We start from the raw sequence: 20,940 nt of genomic DNA, 5'->3' as shown, positions 1-20,940 counted from the left end.
ACTTCAGCACAGGCCAATGACACGAAATTTTCAGCTTCAGAATAAGCCAATGAGATGAAATGAGAGCTCAATGACTACAGTTCCTTTTGATTCCAGATAAAGGAGTGTCAAAATTATATTCAAACATTTTTAAAATATGAAGAAATTACTGATCTTAACAATACTGTCTTACAGTTTCTAAATCAGTCTCTGAATGTATATGCTTCAAAAAAAAAATCTCAAAACCCCCCAAACCTGGAAGTACCTCACACAAGCTGTTTCACAAGTCAAAATATTTTACAGGATATTCAGAAGATAAAAGCTATTTTTAGCCCTAAAAGGAGCTCAGTGCATTTACCAGCCAACCAACCCAAAAGTCAACACATTTCCCAGAGTATGCAATCCAATACTCCATGTACTCTATACACTCCTCACTGAATTAATGTTTCAAGTGAAGTCAGCAGGAATAAAAGACTCAAAATTTAGGGTAATATTTTAAACACTGCAGAACTAAAGAAAAACCTGTTATCTGAAGTAAAATATGCAGGTTTTTTCATGGTACCTGCTTTACTACACAGAGTGGAGTCATTACCAAGGAATTAGATACTTGTATCAAGTCTAAAATGTGAAGAGGTCTATAGAACAGTATTTAAGTCACACTATTTTGTTTTTATATTTTTAATATATACCTTTACTGCTGGACCAGGAGCAACATCATCCATCACATGTGCACAGATGTTAATGACCTTCAGCAGATGAGAAAAGAGCTGTTCCACCAAAGTGACAAGAGCTCGATCTGCCAGAGCTGGCCAGGGCTCCTCCTGCTTTGCAGCACCTTGGTTTGCATCTTCCTCAGCACTCCAGGGATTCTTTAAGCACTTGGGAGCACTTGCTGCAATTTCAGGAAATAGAAGACAAAATTTAGAATTACGCACCAGAAAATTTTGAAGGCAGATATGGTTATCGTCTCTATATGAACAGAAATTTAATCAGAATTTCAAAGCCAGGAGTAGCTGAACAGTTTAAAACAAAACCAACAAAATCTGAGTTCTTTGTACCCAGCTTGTACTAACCATGGCCTTTGGCAACTGGAGGAAATTTGCACTTAGCTACAAAGAGGCAGTTTCTTTTCAAACCTCCTGTGTGCAAGTTCCTCCTTTATTTCTTCTGCTTAACCTTACAAGATTTTTGTGGCGTATAATCAGAATGGAGTGAGATATGGCCCTTCTAATCCTGATGGTAAAAATATTAGGACAATCCTATTTTTCTTGTCCTGCCTTACCTGCAAGCAAGTTTCCAGTCAAAATCAAAGCATCCTGATGTGCTGAGAGGTCCAGTGGGAACCATGCTGATGAGAGAAGTGACAGGACCAAGCCAGCCATTCCAATGGTGCAGCCCCTCTGTGCTTCATCTGAACAACTTGGCTGGGAAACACTGGAAATTTAATTTTGCAATGTCATGATTTATTTTCCCTCTTTTGGCAGACTAAAAGTCTTGAGAAAACCAACAGTCAAGTAGATGGCTAATCTAATGAAATAGAATCTGTGCTACAGAAATACACATTTAATACTCAAATACAAATTGAAAAAGCAATTTGCAGCACAGACCTGACAATACTCTGGTTTCTCTAAGAGCCATTCTTTTTAACAGCAAATATCAAGGCTATAGTGACACCTACTGATAAACTCAAGAATTTTGTATTTTTTTGCTAACCACTACAGTCTGAACTATCTTCAGTTAAGTCTTGTGCATATGCAAGGTAGTGATGGGAGACATCAGCTGTAGTATTGCAATGTAACAAGACAGTGCTTTAAATTAATTAAAAAATTTAATTGAATAATTGTATTCCATCAAATCCTCTATATTTTTTGAGTGAACATTATCCAACATGGTAATTTTTTGCTGCATTCTTTATTTTCCTTGACAATAATTATTATAAGAACCTCTTCAGAATGTCATTTGGGACTATTATGTACTACCTATATTAACACCTAAGTATTACAGATACCCAATTTGCTGTTCCCACTCAGTGTGCCCAACGAGAACAATTTAAATGCATCTGACACTATTACAGAAGCCAAGATGAGCCAGCTTCCTTGACCCATCATTTTTCAACACAGACATGAAACCAAGATGAAAATTTTCATCAAAATTTCAAAGAGCTATTACAAAATACAGTATCCCAAAGACAAACATCCTTTCAAAAGCATGGAATATATTCTCCTATATCATATTTCATAGATGCTGACTATATCTATCTTTATAAGAGCAGTTGCACTGTGACAGGCACTGTGGTTCCAGGGATGACAAACACTGGCACTTAATACCCTGACATCCTGAAGTTATAATCTTCTGTCTGAAGTTCTTAAAGAACTGCTAAGATAAACTTAACAGCATATACCTAAACCAGGACTTCCAATGCATCAGTAAGTCCACTTCTGTTTCGCAAACATGACTTTCAGAAGCTCCATTAACAAGAGGGAACATACCCACAGTGCCATCCCACACTCCAGGTGCAGACTGGAAAGGTTGTGGAGAGAAGACACAAAGCTTCACAGCAGCCAAACTGAAAAGTAAACACCAAGAATTGAATTAGTTTCACCATGGGAAGAGTTAGCAGCATGGTATCTTAAAGAGGGAGAATTAAATCTATTACTACTGCCATTGTCACAGTACAAAAGCTGCAGATAGAAATATAGTCAGGAAATCATAAAAAATCAAGCAAGCATGCAAAACAGGAAGAAGTCAGACACCATAGCAAGAAAACTCAAAGAAACTTATAGGTACAAAAACTGACATATACGAAAACTCACTGTAAGTGCTCTTGTAGTGGATATTGTCAATGCATGGGAAATTGCTGCAATAACCCTTGAAAGGTTGTTTTCCATAGTGACATCTGTTGGACTTTGCAGCATATTGTAACCTCTGTATGTTCTGAAATAAAAACATTTATAGCCACTAAAAAAATGCACTTAAAAACTCCCATCCCAATCAAAAATTAATTTTATTACTTAAATATTTTAGCTTAAATTACTATTACGTATTTCACAGACTGCTTGTAACATACAAAACTAGAGAATAGTCTAAATACCATCTTATATTGTAATACTTTTGGGGTTGTCTTAGACAATGTTATTTAATTTATAAATAAAACCTCTTTGTCAGCAAACAGAAACAGTAGATCAACTGTCAATATCTAACTAGATACTTGAGAAATGACCACGAATTTAACAGTAGTCTTTGCTGTTGCTCAAATCCATTCAACATCCTTGCACACTCACAAACTTTGGATTACTGCTGCAGAAAAAGTCTGTTTTCTATCCAGAATAATACTGGATCCACAAAGTTCTATTGCTTCCATACTATAGAATTTATCTTAAGTGACATGATCAAGACCATATTCCAAAAGGTATATAATTAAAACCTTGTATGACAAACTGATAGAAGCCAACAACCCCTACAAATATATACAAGCCATACTGTCTGTAAGCCAGAAAAACGGTTGGCAGCAAAAATACAACAAGATCACACTATCAAAACTAGAATTTATTTTTAAATTATAAAGGGAGTACAGCCTTCTGCAACTACAATCATTACATAGGATGTGGAGAGTTATAAATCTAGATCAACATATCTGAAGAACAGTAACATACATATAATTATTGAAAAGCTGCACCTCATTTTATAATTTAATGGACAAGTAGGGTGACCTCAGGAGGAGAGAAGAAACTATCTCAAACCAAGGACACTCAGTATGTGAGCACATCACCAGTAACTCACAGAGTAATCTTTAAACATGAGTCCGTTTCTGTAGAGCTTAAACCTACTCCAGGTGCTCCTACAGAAAAGGAATTCATAAGCCTGTGGATTTGGAGGACTTAACTACAATCCTAGACACTGCAAAGTGAAATTTGGGGCTCCATTCCTTTCGAAGCAAGGCCAGACAGGTAACACACCTGGTGATAGTGCTCACTGCAAAGTGAGATGGGGGCTGCATTTCATGCATGAGGAGTTTCAGGTAGACGCTGCTTTGGTCTCTTGCTACTGCCACAACTGGGTCAGCCTGTCCTTGATCACAGTTATAAAACAGCTTTGGAACAAGCCTGAAAGAAAATTAAGTGTCAAAAAGAAATATTATTATTCAGATATTATTTAACACCCAATTTAAAGTACATTTAATATGCAGTTCAGCAAGCTACATATGCTAATTATACATATCAAATTGTAAATAAAAGCTGTTACCAAAATTCATTAAGCTGAATTCATCTTTAGATAACTGCTCTTCATTACAATCAAGGAGCTCCAGTCAGGACAAAGCAACTGCTCCAGACATACAGTAATTTTTTTTAAAAAAAGTCTTTTCTGGAGATACCTCCCCATACATACTACAACAAACACTTAAACACTTACATAGATTACTTCTCTCTTGCTGTTCCCTGATCTCCCCAGATATTTTCCCCATGAGTATCTGCATCAGCTGAGAACTAACTTTTACCTGAAAATAATAATTTTTTACCATCTGATTTCTATGCAACAAAACCTAAACATAAAATCAAATCCAGGCTTCTTGAACAACAGTATTTTCAACTTATGTTAAAGTGAAAAGCTATTGTACACGTTTTTGTAATCTCGGTGAGACTACTTCCACTGAATATCCATACTGGATGTTTCAAGGGGTTTCTGCAAGCCTGTAGTAGCTTTCTTGGGCAGGTTAAGTCTTTTCCAATCTTAACACAGCTCCTGTCACTAAGTCAGCATGAAGGTAGAAAAAAACTTCAACTTGTTACCACTGAGTTAATAAAATAACTCAATTTCAGAATCAAGTCCCTTAATAAAAGCAACAAGTGGTATTGATGCAACAGCTCATGATTCCTCTGCTGAGCTGCTGTGGCAATATAAACACTTCTAAATGCCAGAACTTTAAAAGTTTTGTTATCCTTTATTTGTTATTAGCAATTAATGGTATGAAAAGACTAGGAAAATACTTCTCTGATAATAAAATACACTACATGCTCCTAACTTCTTTAAACATAAATTTTAAGTCTTTGAATTCCCATCATCAAACTACCAACTAATCCTCACCCTTTAGTGCATTTATCTGTACAGCAACTATAATTTAGTAGGTTACAGCAAACATCTGCTTTGCAAACAAAATTAGCTGCTGCACAATGATTAGTGAGCACAGAAGTTTTAAGGTACACTGTGTATACATGTGAAAATTTGGGAGCTGGGACCAATCTGTAGAACTGCAACATTTTAAGTCGATCAGCCACTGCCAGGATACTGAACAAACCACTTCAGCATGAAGAAAATATTCTGAAGAAGCTGAAACTGAAAGTGACCCTCACAATGTAATATCCTCAAAATGTAATTGAATGTAATTGGGATTGCTAATAGAAAGCCAGATACAATTGTCTGATGAGTCAGAATGATGCATGTTCCAGGTACCAAAAAAATGCATTTGTTTCCCATCTCTCTTTTGAACAAATTTCTACATATGCATATAGATATATATATGTATATGTATACTAAAAAAAACCCCAACTGATTATTTTAGTTATAGGTACACATCAATATACAAATATCTTTCTAAACCACTTTTTATTTTCCTATAAATAAAAATGTCACACATACCTCATTAATGAAGCCGCAGCCACGTGTCTAACTCTTGGATCTTCATCTCCAAGCAGACTTATTACAACATTTTCAAGTACTCTCTCCTGAAGCTTTAACAGCTACAAAAGAAATTAGCACAGTAAATAAAGTTCACTGACCATTTTCATCATTTGACCATATTGTTAAGAGATAACAAGTGAGATTTCATCTGTCATACAAGCCTGCAAGAAAGTCTTAACCTTAACACTGTCAACCACATTCTCTAACTACACAAATGTCAAATCTTTTTAAGTTAAAAAAGAACAAGCCACAGAACACATAAACACACCAGAGAAAACGAAGATATCTCAATCTTCACAGTAAGGATATTCCCAATTGTGGTAAGTTTTACAACGTGAGTCTATTTACACAACAAATACAACAGCCATCAGAGTTGACAGAATTTAAAAACAAAGTGATGACACTGCACTGGTACTTTAATCCAGAATCGCAATTTACTGATTAAATAATTTACTTACACCAGTGTAATGATGAATACCTCTGTGCAAGCTCTCAGTTTTTCCTTCCAAGAAGTTGACTAGCCTATGACAAAATAGAATTTAGAGTACATTAGTTAACATTCTGTTATTTCTCCCTTCACTGCTCTGAGGGTTCTTTTTGTTTACTTTTTTAAAGCACTACTATAGGGAAAATACAAGTAGTAAACACTTTTGGTAACCTTTAGAAAAGGTAAACTATTTGCTAACCTATTATCTGGTTTGTGTAACTGAAGAAAAATAGTCCTCCCGGTTAAAAAAAACCATTATTTAAAGATCATAATCCTAATGTATTTCCTCTCATGCACAGAATCATCAGACTATTTTGAAAAGACAGCAATACATTCTAAACATCACTATTCACAAAGAGTCCACTTTTGTAGGACTAAGGATAAACTTGAAGAATTTTCATATAAACATCTTTTGTCTTTCAGCTTGGAAAAACCAACACAGAATGAGAAAATGCAAGAAAAAAAACCAAGCCAATATGAAATACAATTTCAGTATTGACAGAAACTGAGTGACTAGAGAGAGCTGACAACAGAGGGCAAGCCAGGGACTTTCTCTTTAAAAATACATAAAACTGTACTGAAAAACTAAGCTAGTGCAAATGATGTGGTCCCTCTCTGATCACACATTTATAGAAGACTTGATACAACAGACCAATGAACTAAAAACTTCAGTATTCCTAGGATTTGGTTTGGTAGTGCAGTCAGTGGTAACGTGACAAAGGAATTCACACAGGATTGACTGATCTGAATTAGTTTTATGAAACTCATTAAAGCTCCAGAAGAACTTGTGCCATTACAGTTACAGCTTTCTATATTTCTCTACACTTCACCTACTACACCCATGGAGAAATACAAATACTCACCGAAAATCCACCTCTGCAAGTGTTTCCAGAAGCTCTGTCCTTACGAGCCAGTAGGAGCTGTTCTTCAGAGCAAGGAGGTCAACAATCAACTGCAAACCTAGTTCACTGTAACTGCTACTGCATAAGCTCATGATGCAATGCTGAGAAGAAAAAACAACTTTCAGTTATATTTCAGAAGTGATTCTCTGAAAAGCAGAATGAAAGTCATCAAAAAAACACCTTTTTTTTAAAATACTAAAAAAGTTATTGCATAGGAGCTAGGATAAGCACCAGAGCTAGGTACCCTGCAAGGCCAGAATGCCATCTCCATGTGAAATGCTAAAACCTGCTGCTAAAACTAAACTCTGGAGAGGAATGCAAGCCTCAGAGATCAGAGGGCAACCCTCCAAAGGAAGGCTCACAGGGCTTAAATACCACAAGCACTACATCCTCATCTGTTCAAAAAACAGTCTCCTAATTTCCACAGGGTACTTTTAGACACCTGGTTCTGATTTCCAAAGTTTTTGAAAAAGTCATACCTACATATTTGGATGTTCAATAGGCACAATGTGTGACCTTCGGAAAAAGTTCTAGAACTCCACACTTCCATATCTTATTTAACTACACAAAATGTACTTTTTTTTGTTTGAGGATTAACAACCCAAAAGACTCCGAACATTTCTGCCAAAATGTATAGTAATGCCACATTGTATACTGAGAAAAAGCAAGAACCAAAATTGCCTAGTACTAAGTTGCCTGAACTTAACAATTCTGGTGAAGTGTTCTAAAAAGCCATTATCACAAGTGTAATTACACATGAAAGTACTACACACAAACATGAAGATTGCTGAACAGAAGGTTATAAAGACAATCTCATCTACCTACTTGGATTTCCTTCCCTCAGCTGTATCACAGCCCCTCCTCTTTGCATATAAAACCTTAATTTCTATATACAAACTACCCACATTATACTAAAATTTATGCTTTGCCCCCTGGTCTTCAAGCTGCAACAGTCACTCACCCTGTGCATCTCCTTGCTAAAAGAATTTCCCTCAGCCTCCAATTTGTCTGTGTTTTACTTTATTGGAAAAATCCCCAAAGAAAGCTCATTCCTTCACCCCTCGGCTTTTTCACTGAACACCTTTTCCACAGGTTACAGAAATAAAATTCACATACTTGAAGTTCCACTCCCCTGTTTAGCCTAGATATCCTTTGTATCTAATGCACTCATCCTACTGTTGGTTAATGTAATATTAAAGCTCATACCAGTACATTTCTCATGATAAACATCACAATTAGATTAAAATGCTAAACGATCTAACCACATAATTATTTTCTGTGCCAATAAAGTTCTTCAGGAAGAAATCACTTCATGCTCCATGTTTAGACATCTGCACACAGCAGCATCCCAGTAACGAATCACAAGCCTGTGATCTGTGGTGGTGTAAATAAATTCCCACTGCTTACCCTCACAGCTGTACAAGCCAGTTTGCATGTAACAGAGGACTCATCCTTCAATGTTTTCTGTAACAGAGGTATGCAGTCTATCAAGGAAAAGAGATTTCCTAAAAAATAAAAAAGAATTTTGAGCAACGAAACATTGCAATGTTATATTAAAAGACAAAAAGACAGCCATAACATAAATTGTTACCTGTTGAGTTTCTGACATTTATTAGCCATTTTTCCACATCAAAGCGGGATTTAATTAGAATGGAGTTGACAATTGTTCCACAGAGAATGGCAGTAGCTCCTCTAATCTGGGGATCTCCATGGTCGATGTAGTTCAGAATGTCCGATACATATTGCTCCTCTAAGAAAGGAAGTTACAACTACTTTATTTTAAAAATACTAGTATTAGATTTTATTGATTCATAAAAATGGTACAGTGGAGGTCTCAACTATTGGACAATCAACATCAGCACATCCAAAAAATGCCCACCATACTTCTCTTCTGAGATCCCTTTCTGTGCATGCAATCTACATATCAATCACACCATTCAGACCAATGATCACATATATAAAAACACTAGTGATTTATTTCAACTGTACACAAAATGCTCCAGGGAAACAGAAGAAGCATTTTGGTCAATATATCAAACCAGCTGCACACTGCAGGTCCCTGTTATTCATTTGTAAAAATTAACCTAACAACCTAGATAGAAACCATCTATAAGATGCACTAAATTAAATCAGGAGAAAACATCTGTAAAATAAACAAACTCCTTCTATAGACTCATTGTTTTAAAACTGCTTCAACTTGTCAGAAGCTCTACAAGTTCATCCACTGAAACATAAATCTTACTACAAAAAATACACCTCACCACACACACAGCATGTTCATTCCAATGTGTGCAATATTTGATCACAAATACTAAACTGGGTTTGGAGTTTTCAGATGCTGCCTCACTTATGTGAAAACCCAAACACACTATTAAAATGGAATATGTGAACTACAACATACCATACTCTTCTCCCATTGCCTCCAGAGGTGTTTTATACAGTTTGCTGAAGAAAGACTCAGGGTGAAGTGCAACGGCTGCTCCAACACAACTTACTGCCAAGGCTTTTACACTGACTCTCACATCTCTGTCAGGAACTAAAGCTGCGGGGAAGAAACCAAAATTATTAAAAGGAAGGTATTTAAAAGCTTCCTGAATTGTTTTAATTAATAACACCATATAAAATAGCTTAGCTTGGACAAAAATATGAAGGCAGAGCAAGCAGTTCCAGTTTATCAGAGGCAAGGATATATGGCTGATTTTTTGCTTTCCTCAAATGATCTGTATTTGAAATATACTTGAAATACTAGAATACAGCCATAACATATTTCCAGCTCACCTCCTTCCAAAACTAATACATTATATGGGCACGTGAGCAAGAAAGAACTTAGAAAAGGAAAAAAGAACAAACATCTTAAATCAGTCATATACCATGACAGCAATGTGGTTAAATCCCCATCACTGGATGTATTAAAAAAAAATAGATGTAATGCTTAGGGACTGCCACAGAAAAACATCCAAAAATTCTAATAAAGTGAGATGAAATCCAAGACAGAGCAAAGTGACCACATTCCCAACTTTGTCCACTGAGAGCACAGAGAAGCAGTGAAGCTCCAAGACAAACACACCTCCTTTGTCCCCAGTGAGCAGGAAGGAAGCCGACAGCAGCCTGACGCAGTGCACCAGCGGAGCACAGTCTCTGTCCGTGTAGTGCCCGATGTCCCCCTTTACCCTGGAGGGCTGTGCAAGGCAAGGTTCAGTGTTTATACAGAGAAAAACTCATCTTTGAGTGAAATAAAATATTAGCACAAGATTTAGAAAGACTGCACATCCTCAAATGTATAAAAGTTTATTTAATACAAAGTTAATATATATAATATTCGTGTGTAGTTTAACATATATTCCAAAAAAAGGCCTGAAGATGTAATGCTTTGGAGAAGTTTATATCCAATATCACAACTCATTCAATTTTATTACAGAAACATTATATTGTAGATTTTTCTAAACTACTTAGATCTGCTGTTTGCATCTAAAGAGCACACTAAACCACTTGTTGCCATCAAATTTTGGAAACTTTGTATGAAAAGCACATTATTTCTAAGTTGTTTCCATAAAAGACTGATAGTTTTCTGTAGTTACACATTTAGAATTCCCCAATAGTCCAAGCTGATCTAATTCTGCCTGCCACAAATAAAACTTTTGCCCCAGCTCAGAATAAGGTCCAAAGATAATGTCAAAAAAATGTAAGAAGAAAACAGTAACTTGTAGTTACAATGGCATGAGGCTCAAAGACTAACCTCTGAGGAGATCACGAAGTTATCTAGACAGGTAGCAACCAGCACAAAGATATTTCAAGTAAGAAAGTATCAGTGTAGCCTACTAATGCACAAACAAAAAGGGTTTGTGCTCTCAGCAGATTTTCTGGTATGGTTTTGCTGGTGCTTGCATTTAAGATATCAACACTTACGTATGCATCTTATGTTAAATGAAATTCAGGCTGTACCTCAGATTCCCTTTGCAACCTGAGTTACTGTGACCTATAACGAGGTACATCACATATACAGGCTTCCCACATTTACTACTAATTTACTTCACCATAACTGCTATTTTAAATATTTTTTAAACTTCATTGTTTTGAACTTTAAAACTGACAACTGCAACTACCTCTCACCTTGCTCTCATGATCCCCAGCATCTCCTGCATCTTCTTTTGATGTAAATCGATCCACACTGCTGTCAGAGGGCTGCCTGCTGTGGCTCATGGTTTTCAGCAGCTGAGACTGCTGAAGAGCTTTAGAAAAAGGCAATTCATAAAATACCATTTCAGATGCAAACTAAAAGCACTTTATTAAACGTAATTAGACAAACATGAAAAATAAATTAGCAGTGATATAAACAAGTGATTGATCACAAGTGCTGAAATGTATTCCTTATTTTACATATCCATCTAGTTATTTGATTTTCATATCTGTTGCATGAGTCTTCACTCCCTTGGAAGTGCAGATGCACCTGCACACCTGTCTTAACACCAGTCTGGCCCACTCCTGTATTTATCAACATACCAAGAGAAGAATTTCTGAAGGACTCTGATGAATCATCTTGGAGAATATTTGCAGCTTCATCTTCCTCATCCTGGAGCTGCCCAATTTGCATTCCAGAATACTGTCCTTCAGCACCCTCCAAAACCTGCACAGTACAAGGACAGGACTTAAAATATCTTTACAGAGAGCATTAAATTTGAAACATGCAGTGTTAGTAATCTAGAAATAGTCTCAAAGCAAGTATAAGCCTGATAAATATTAGTGTCCAGCTGAACGTAAGCCCCAAAGCACTTCCCCTCCTCCTGCAGCTCTGGGGCTATTGGAGGCCACAGTTCCACCTGAGAGTCTCCCAGATGAGCCATGAACTTGGCTATCAACAGGAACAAAGTAAAACACTCAGTCCATTGCTCCCCTGCAGCTCCCCTTGCTCCCTCCTCACAAATGTCTCTCTCTCAGCAGTTACAAATCACAACCACACCTTTACTGCCACAAACTGAAGTTGGCTCTTGCAGTTAAACTCCCCCATAACTTCACTTGTCCTGGGTACGTGAAGTAAAACTGGGAACACATTGTGTTCTCCAGACAAGAAAGGCCAAATAAGTTTTAAGTATCTTCAATTTTTCATTCAAAACCAGAGGCTACTAAAATGGACTCATCTGGGTGAGAGTTTGACCTTGGAGCCAAGGCAATATAAAGGCAGTAGGTATATGGAAAAATAACCATAAAAATTAATCAGAACTATCAATGACAGTAAGGTAAAATAAAACAGTTTCACAAATTTTATCAGAAAACAGTTACTTCTTCAGTTACTTCCTGTCTTTTTAAGCACCTGGAAATTGTTCATTAAAAAGCTTGTGTCAGTAACTTGGACAACCACTTAGTCTGTTCAATTACAAAAGGATAATTTTACATGTAATTACTGCTTGTAAGCAGTATGCCAACTGGCATATGGAACAGTCTGACATGAATTTGCATAAACACATTGTGCCAATAAACACACCTTGTCAATAAAAGCCTGCTCACTCTGGCCTCTGCACTGCCTTCATTTAATTCAGAGAGCAATTATCATCACTCCTTTGGTTCTTGAATCCTCACACTTGCAGAAGTATTCACTTAGCATGATTATGACTTTACTGTAGTGCTAAGAGACTATTACTTTTCCAAATTATTATCAGAAAACTAGAGTCAAAAGTTTGATAATGTTTGAAAAAGTCTTAAGAAGTTCTAAATTTTCCATCTTTTGAATTTTCTGCTCTGGCTCTCAGTAACGTATTTTTGTTTTTATTAAAACCTCACAATACACTTGCCCAAGAGAGACAAATGTCTTAAAATAGACATACTGTATGCACATTTCAGGTGTTTATTAGATATGTAACTGCTACATTCATAAATCATGCAATATTTGCCCATTATAGGGAAATCCTCAAGATGGAATTAAAAGGAAAAAAAAAAAAAAAGTTGTGCTGCCAAGTGTAAAAGCAGAGGCAGAAGGCAGTGTAAAGCATTGTGTCCCAAAAACATTCCTTTATCATTCCAAATAAACTGTTCACCCTTTAACACTTCCATTAACCCTCCTGCACCAAAACAATTATTAATATATCTATGCAAAATTAAGGGTATGCTACTAACAGGATACATTTATGTCGAGACTTTGTTATTGCCATTCTTTCAGTGAGCAAAATCTGTAATGCCGTCACATGACCTACCCAGAGAATACACTGATTTCAGCTTTGTAGTTTTTCATTTCTGTTTAAGTGAAAGTGTTAAAAGGAGGTCAGGCTCTCCTACAGAGGTGTGAGGTGCTGACCTTTCCACTGTTACTAGCTGAGGATTGAAAAGTGGAAGACGAGAAAGGAGATGAATCCAAGTCTGGGCCCTCCATGGAAGAGCTCTGAGATATGTCGGGGCCCTCAGTAGAAGGAGATCCCCCCTCTGCCCGCTGCACACTTACAATTTCAGAACTGTCTGAAGGGGTTACAGCAGAGTCTGGACCTTCTGTAGTGGTCTGAGAGCTATCACTAATAGGTGAGGAAGCCTGAGTGCCGTCATTCAAGTCCATGGTGGCATCTGACTGGACAGCACTGATCTGGCTGGAGCTTCGGCTGAGCCCCTCCTCGTCGTCGCCCTCGGTGGCCGTGCTGCTGAGGTCGCAGCCCGCCAGCTCCACGGGCTCCGACTGCAGCGTGTGCTGCGAGCGCGGCTGCTCCGTGATGATGTCGTGTCCCGCCGCATCGCCTGAGCTCCCCGCTGACCCGGCTGTCGACACACCCGAGGAAGAGGCCAGCTCACTGCTGATCTCACCCTTCACAGAAGCTGCAAAACACAGGAATCCATGAGTCAATTCGGTGTTTGAATTTGTGGTTAACTCTCAACGTGAACACACAGGCTAAACCACAGATTAAACTAGGCTAAGGAAAGTGTGTGATGAAACAGTTAAACTACAGGTAAGAAAACAGGCATCTTAGAAAGATACCATCCCATCTCTATCAGTAACTCCCATTAAAAAAAGAATACAATCAACTTCATTAAGTTTTACACTCAGCACTATTTATGGTTTCTGTCTTTTGAATACCCATCCACCTCCTCACCACCATAACACATCACTTACACATTTTGCACAGAGCAATAACAGAATGTGTTTGCTGACTGCACTGCTGAAGAGAAAGGCAGGTACCTGCAAATGATGCAGTGCTGACATCAGACCGGGTTTCAGAATCATCATCCAAGCCTTCTTCCTCACCAAGAAGTACTTTACCTGAGAAGTGATGTAAGAAAAACCTTCAGTTCTCAAAAATTATGGTCAGCTTGAAATGCTGAACAGTTGAAGTCAGATGTGAAATCTATTTTTTAAAAAGTTTATCCAAATAATCTTTCATAGCTATGACAGGTAACAGATGAAAGGATGAAGGGAATGAATAAAGTGCACATCCAGTCCCTCACTAATTCATCAGGGAAAGAAGCAGGCAGCAGTGACAATGAAACAGAGTTAAGTAATTTTATTTACCAGTGCAACCATTCAGGAAACTACCTACAACCTTACTACTTCTAGTTTATTTTTGTGGACTACATTTAGGATCCCACTAACTTCATCAAGTATGTGCTGTTCCTAAGGACTGGACACCTAGCATCTGGATGTCTGCTCTCAACTCTGAAGGGCATTAATGCACCACAAGTAATAGAATAAATAATCCCTTCCTCCTTAAGGCTACAAAAATTATCAAAGTCTGCTTGCAACTCCAAAGATAACAGAATGGAAAAAGCCCAGGGGGCAGAGCAGTGCAGACAAGAAGCACAAGACAACACAGGTGGGACAGGGCGATGAACCATGGACAACCATGAGAGCTAAGGATTACTAAGGCAAAGAATCTTCAGAGATGCTTTTGCCACAAGAAACCTGAGAGCCACTTCTAACATAATCCAACCACAGAGTTCTCTCACTCACAGAGCATTATCTACTTAAATTACAGGCAGTGGAAAGAGAAAGATAGCTGCAGATGCACACTGCCTGGAAGGCAACCAAGGACACAACTGCACTGAAAAATCTGTCCAAGGAGTGCAGGGGGAGCTGCTAAGGCCATCCCTCTAGATGTTCCAAGTCCCTAGCTGAGACAGAGGGATTCACAGGAAATGCTGTGAGAAGGATCATTTTGCTTAAACTACCAAGCTGCACTGGTAGTCTAAGTTTGATAATGCAAGAAACTAATGTTTGGATTAACTCTGGGTGAATACCTTTGCACCTTATTCAAGTTAATTGGGGGTAAAAAAAGCATTAATACACTTTTGTATTAATTTCTTTTTCTCCACTGCTTTCATACATAGCAGTACCACTGTAGAATTATGTTCCTCTGATTTATGATACTCAAACCTGTAAGGAAGGCAGAAAAGTAAACATGGCATTTCCATATACCATCTACGTAAAATGACAGAAATTGAGAACTACACACTCCTATGAATGAATGAGTAAAATCCTCCTGCGAGTCCCCAACAAAAAGCACAAAATATAATACATTCTTCTCTATTATTTTTCACATTTACATCTATTTCACTGAAACAAACCAAGATGTTCTTCTGCTTTCCATGGCTGACCACCTCTAAAAGTAAGTGAAAGAATAAGAACACTGAAAAATAGTCATTAGGCACATTAGGTTTTGTATGCTTAAATGTATTAAATGAGTATGTAACACAGCAGCAGGATACTCTTCCTCTATTTGATAAGAAAAAAGCCCAGCTGAGTTGCTATCAAAACACAGGCTTTGATTTCAAAAGAAATTTTCAGTCTTTTTTTTAAATAATATTCTGAGGCTGAAACATAAACCTGAAGTTGGTCTGCTGCTCAGAACTGAAGTTGGTCTGATGCAGCAAGATTGCAAAGATGTGAAAAAGAGATTTCTGTAGCTCAGCCTCACTTTACACCCCTACACATAAAGAGCATTACAGCTTGAGAAGACCCATCCATATGACTGCAAAATGACTTCAAGGAGGAAGTGGGAATAGGCTTGGATTTTCCCTCCTTTCTAAAATGGAGAGCAGAAGGAAATGAGCAATTCACAATTTGACAATAAACCTGTACAAAGCACAAAACTGTGAAGGGATTTCTTCAAATTGTTTATGCCATTGTTTAGACCACAAAATCTTCATACCATAATCTTGAAAAAAGGATGAAAGCTGATGACTCATCCATAATGTCTCACCAAGTGAATGAAAGATTAGTGTTTTCATTGTACTTTAATTGAATTTACACTATTATTAGTACTTCAAAGTTACACTGAAGACTACCAACAAGATAAAGAAACTAAATGAAAATTTACCATTTTTTATTTACATTGTTATTCTGATTTGTTGCATTCTGTCTCACCTTTGGATGCTGCAGCAATATCTACATTCAGACACCCATTCTTTCAATCTCTCCTTTAAACTAGAAACAATAACTGCATCCGTAAGCACTTCATTCAGCTTTAACCACTGCTTCACATCTTGGTATACTCTTAAAGCATACAAATGAGGTTATTTAAGCATTATGAGATTCCTTCCACATAAAGACTGAAGGACATATTTGGAAAAAGTATAAGCTGTAATGGTCCTTCAAGTTCATATAATTTCATTCCGTTTTAAACTGCCTTTCCTTGAAGTTTTTCTCTTCAGCACTGCACATCTCTTGCTTACTGATGCTTGCAGTGACTGCACTGCACTCACACAGTTTCACTGCAGTAGTAACACATTGCTCACCTAGTGCAGGTGATGAAAGTGCTACACAGCTGTACCTACAGGGATTCTGTCATACTGAAATGACTGGTTTTAATCAAAGTCTAAACATACAACTAAATATGAAGTACTTTCATGCACAAATTGGGAAAGAATACTTCAAAGCAAACTGTATTCTTTAAAATCCTGCTAAATTAATTACCTAGTGAAGAAAGAAATTAAAATATACACAGCAAGACAAAAATGTTTAGAATTAATCATCAAGAACAGAAAAATAAAAAAGCATCATATTCAAGCATGCAAACATACACGTGCATTAGTGAATTACAGAGAACAAAACAGGCCTAACAAAGCCAGGAAAGTTAACTATTTTGCAAGTTACATTAATGGCTAAGTATTACCATGAAAAAGAAGAATGCCCTGTTCAGAGAGATTATTTTTCCATGTGCTCTTAAGAAATTAAAACCGCATCAATAATCATCAACATAACTCTGCCAGTGAACTACAGCAAAAATAGAATTATATTGCTTTAAATGATTTTAGAATATCTTGACTGCAATATCAGAAATTGCATCAGAATTCTTTCATTATTTATAATGACTAAGCTCAGCTGATAACACAGGCAATTGTGAATGAAGACCCAAATTCAGCAAGACAATGAAGTGGGGAGGAGAAAAAAAAAACAACCCAAAAAATCAGGAAGGAATGCAATTAAAGATTTGTTTTCAAAAATAATCACCTTTATGCTTTCTTGCAAGAACAGGGCTGCATGAAGACCCCCCTCCAGCTGCAAATCACAGAAAGTAACACATCAGGGCAAAGACAGAGCTAATGAAATCATGAAGGAATTCTAATAGCCACGAATGGGAAACAAAAAACAAAAATAAAATTTAAAAAATCCAAACAAAAACCAAAGCCAGGAAGAAATAGCAAACTTGTTGCTTTTGAAGTCCAAGATTTTGTGATCATTCACCACCAAATTACTTGTGCCACTTGTGCGTAGTTTGCTTTCAAAAATGTGTTCTGTATTTCCCTGCTATGATTGCTTCCAGCTAACAATTTACCTTCCAGAAGCAGAAATATTGGCTGACCCATTAGTTCAATACAAACTCATTACAAAAATCCAATCAGAGACTGATTCTTTTGAAAGAGATATGTAGCAGTTAAGAGAATTTTAACAACATGCAATCCACAGACAAGAAAGCTGATAGCTGATTTTAGCAGTTAAGGATAAGGTTAAGTCATGCTTTAGTTTCATACTGGTTTTAGTATTCAGCAAGGAGCTCTCATTTAAGACAAATTCTGATTAGATCTGATTTTATGAATCACAGCTGTCAGGTGATTGGTAAGAACAACATTCATTTTGTCGGGTAAAAAAAAGTCAGCATATTCAACTTGCTTTGTGTAACAAAAAAAACATCAAAACAAACTGTAAAAAAAAAACCCTGAAGCTTGTCATTAATCATGAACGTATACCCAGTTAAAACAAGGAGGGAAAGAACTTCTACTGTACCTGGCTTGCATAGCTTGACACATTTCATTGAACCTTCATGCTTTTGCTAACAGTGAGAACTAGAGCTGATGAGGTGTGTTTATTTTCTTTTACTCCAATGAAAGCAGAGCTCACCTATGAGTTCCACAATGCTGCCGCTGCGGCTCCTGCTGGCAGGTTCGTCCCTGGACACACTGACCTGAGCGATGCCCCCGCGGGCGGTCAGCGCGTGCAGCAGCTCAGGGGGCGGCGTTCTGAAGAGCTGCTGCAGCAATTCTAAAGCTCCAGTCACAACGTTGTGGTCCTGGTGCTGGGTGTAGTGCAGAGTCAGCTCATAAACCTGAAAGCCAGCAGAGCACTGGAGTAAGTCTCTATGAAGACAGAATGTGTCTTGTCCTACACAACATCAAATTTCAGCAATGAATTAAGAATAACTGATGCTTGGTATAACTGATCTTCACCACAATGTTCCAAGGGGGAAATGTCAATCAATTGTAGCCACTTAACTGCCTTTTCAGTAGAAGTCTGTTATTTCTTTTTATTGTTCTAGAAGGACAGATCACATCAAAGGCACCATAAAAAGTTTTTGGCTCCTCTGGGCACACTAACAAATACTGCTGATTCATTTTTCTGGGATTTCTGGTCATTATTTATCAATAATCCCTGTCACTGGACCAACTATCATTTATCAAGATAAACAGGAATTTGAGAATTCAGAGTGTTCAGTATGAGACTAATGCTGGATCAAGATTTATTTATTTTCCTCCCAATTACTACTCTTCAGGTAAGGGTTATTATTCATATTTTACCTGTATAAGTTGTTCTGGTGAAGGTGAAATCTCTGTTTCTTTCCTTGTTACACCAAAACTGCCTTTCAGGCTGGTATCTTTTACTTGTTGTTGCAATAAAGGTATGAGATATCTTAGTGTAAGTAAAACACCCAGAATTAAAAGAGTAGGACGATCATCTTCTACAGGAACCAACAAGCCTGAGGGGAGAAATGAAGTGGCCAAATAACTTACTGATTTACTGACAGTGGTTGGTTTCAACACAAATGTTTTTTCATGTAGTCCATATAATAACTTCCTTAAATAAAAAAACCCACAAAATAGAACAACCAAAACCTAGCAGCAACTTAGGAGTGCTTTCCAAATGTAGAAACATTTGAAAATATGTACTTTATACTACTGACAATCAATTAAGCAACACGGGAGAATGATCAGAGCTGTCTCAATTTCCCTGTTTCCTATCTCTTTTGACTCCATAAAAACACAAAAAAATATATATATTTTTTGTAATAGCGGATGCTTTCACCAAATGATCTAGACTTTCTTGCTCCTCCCACCTGCCTCCTCTCTCCACTTGACAGCTTACACACCAATTGTAATTCCTTTGCTCACGGATGCACTACTATCCTAATGGAAGATATTTGCACTTCGCCCTGTTTTGGGAACTTTCTTCCATATACCTACCTGCTAATCACCATCAACCCCAAAGCATATTACAAACTAATATAAGTTATGGAAGAAAACACAACTTGCTATCCAGGGAGGAGAAAAAAAACCAGAATCAATTCTTGGAGTTCCCATTCGTGTTTCTGTTTGAATTCTGCATAATTGCTAAGGAGGTTATCACGCATCACTTTCGAGGGAGCAAAGTAACAACACAGCATTTGAATTTTTCACACTTCTTGAAAGCAGCAAGGTTAACATGGTAACACCTTATGTATCTGTTGGTCTTCCTTATCTCTCTTTTGCAATACAGTCTACATAGTAAAGAAGCCCTTGTCAATGACAAAACTGAGGCAAGTTCCACTGAAACCCAGAGATGCCTCTCATCATGAACTGCAAAACAACCCAAAGACCATGCAAACTTCCCAGCTGAAGAGATATGGAAGCAATACCTGATATTAAGTTGTATGCTTTAAATAAAAACCCCTCCGTTTCTGCTCTAAGTTAGGACAGAATCTATGTGTTGGTCCCTCTAAGAAAGGTCCCAGTGCATGTGACCATGGCCCAGCACACAGCAGAGACCCTCTGCCTCAGCCCTGCTGCACTAGCAGCCAAGCTGACAGACCACACAAGTCTTCAGACTCCTGATGCTGCACAAGTTCACCCAGAATCCTTAGACCTCCTGATTTTCCAACAAGCTACTTGCTTCCCAAGCTTCAGCTAATTCTTTTCAGTATTACTTACTAATCCCAGCACAGAGAGAAACAAACAGTTTTTGAACTATCTTCCTCTGACTTAACACCAAATAGAGAAAGTATCAGCAGAGTAACTGCTAGTCTAAGTATGCTTCCTTTACCTGAAAACCTTTCACATATGCAAAGGGATATATATTCTTACACAGAAAAACATGTAATGTTAATTGCCCTGAATCTTACCTAAAAGCACATTCAATAACCAGGCATAAAAGTACTGTGTTCTTCGTGAATGCTGACAGATGCTCACTGCTGATCCTGCTGCCGTTCGACGGATAGTGGGGGAACTGGACTTCAGATTAGCTATGAAAGCCTTCAATAAAACCTAAAAACAAAGACACCTTATTTAACTTTTTACCAGAAGTGAACTAAAAAGCCAGCAAATTTATTTTTCATTTATTCAAAGCATCCAAGGAAAGGCAACCACTGCCTTACTTCAGACAGGCAGCTGTAACACTGCTTTCTGCACCATCTGACTGGCAATGCTGATAACCCACCAGGCTGTGGGATGTAACAGGGA

General features: G+C 37.5%; 1 protein-coding gene across 1 annotated transcript in view; it reads right to left on the bottom strand.

Moving 5' to 3' along the window:
- The window catches only part of HTT (huntingtin), a 76,712-nt gene that overhangs the window by 43,081 nt on the left and 12,691 nt on the right, over positions 1-20,940 (bottom strand). Inside the window, exons 7-25 of the mRNA XM_063401536.1 lie at positions 20,604-20,745; positions 19,027-19,205; positions 18,353-18,557; positions 14,198-14,278; positions 13,475-13,836; positions 11,545-11,668; positions 11,155-11,273; positions 10,112-10,223; positions 9,446-9,586; positions 8,636-8,794; positions 8,452-8,549; positions 7,006-7,145; positions 6,114-6,177; positions 5,614-5,714; positions 3,936-4,082; positions 2,793-2,913; positions 2,469-2,545; positions 1,262-1,413; positions 669-871 (exon numbers count right to left, since the gene is read on the bottom strand). Of these exons, the coding sequence (XP_063257606.1) occupies positions 669-871; positions 1,262-1,413; positions 2,469-2,545; positions 2,793-2,913; positions 3,936-4,082; positions 5,614-5,714; positions 6,114-6,177; positions 7,006-7,145; positions 8,452-8,549; positions 8,636-8,794; positions 9,446-9,586; positions 10,112-10,223; positions 11,155-11,273; positions 11,545-11,668; positions 13,475-13,836; positions 14,198-14,278; positions 18,353-18,557; positions 19,027-19,205; positions 20,604-20,745 (2,727 nt within the window). The remainder of the gene's footprint in view (positions 1-668; positions 872-1,261; positions 1,414-2,468; positions 2,546-2,792; positions 2,914-3,935; positions 4,083-5,613; positions 5,715-6,113; positions 6,178-7,005; positions 7,146-8,451; positions 8,550-8,635; positions 8,795-9,445; positions 9,587-10,111; positions 10,224-11,154; positions 11,274-11,544; positions 11,669-13,474; positions 13,837-14,197; positions 14,279-18,352; positions 18,558-19,026; positions 19,206-20,603; positions 20,746-20,940) is intronic.

The sequence above is a fragment of the Prinia subflava genome, chromosome 7 (genome assembly GCF_021018805.1).
Source record: "Prinia subflava isolate CZ2003 ecotype Zambia chromosome 7, Cam_Psub_1.2, whole genome shotgun sequence".
Lineage (NCBI taxonomy): Eukaryota > Metazoa > Chordata > Aves > Passeriformes > Cisticolidae > Prinia > Prinia subflava.
Note: the sequence above shows the minus strand (reverse complement) of the source record. Positions and strands in the feature narration are given on the sequence as shown.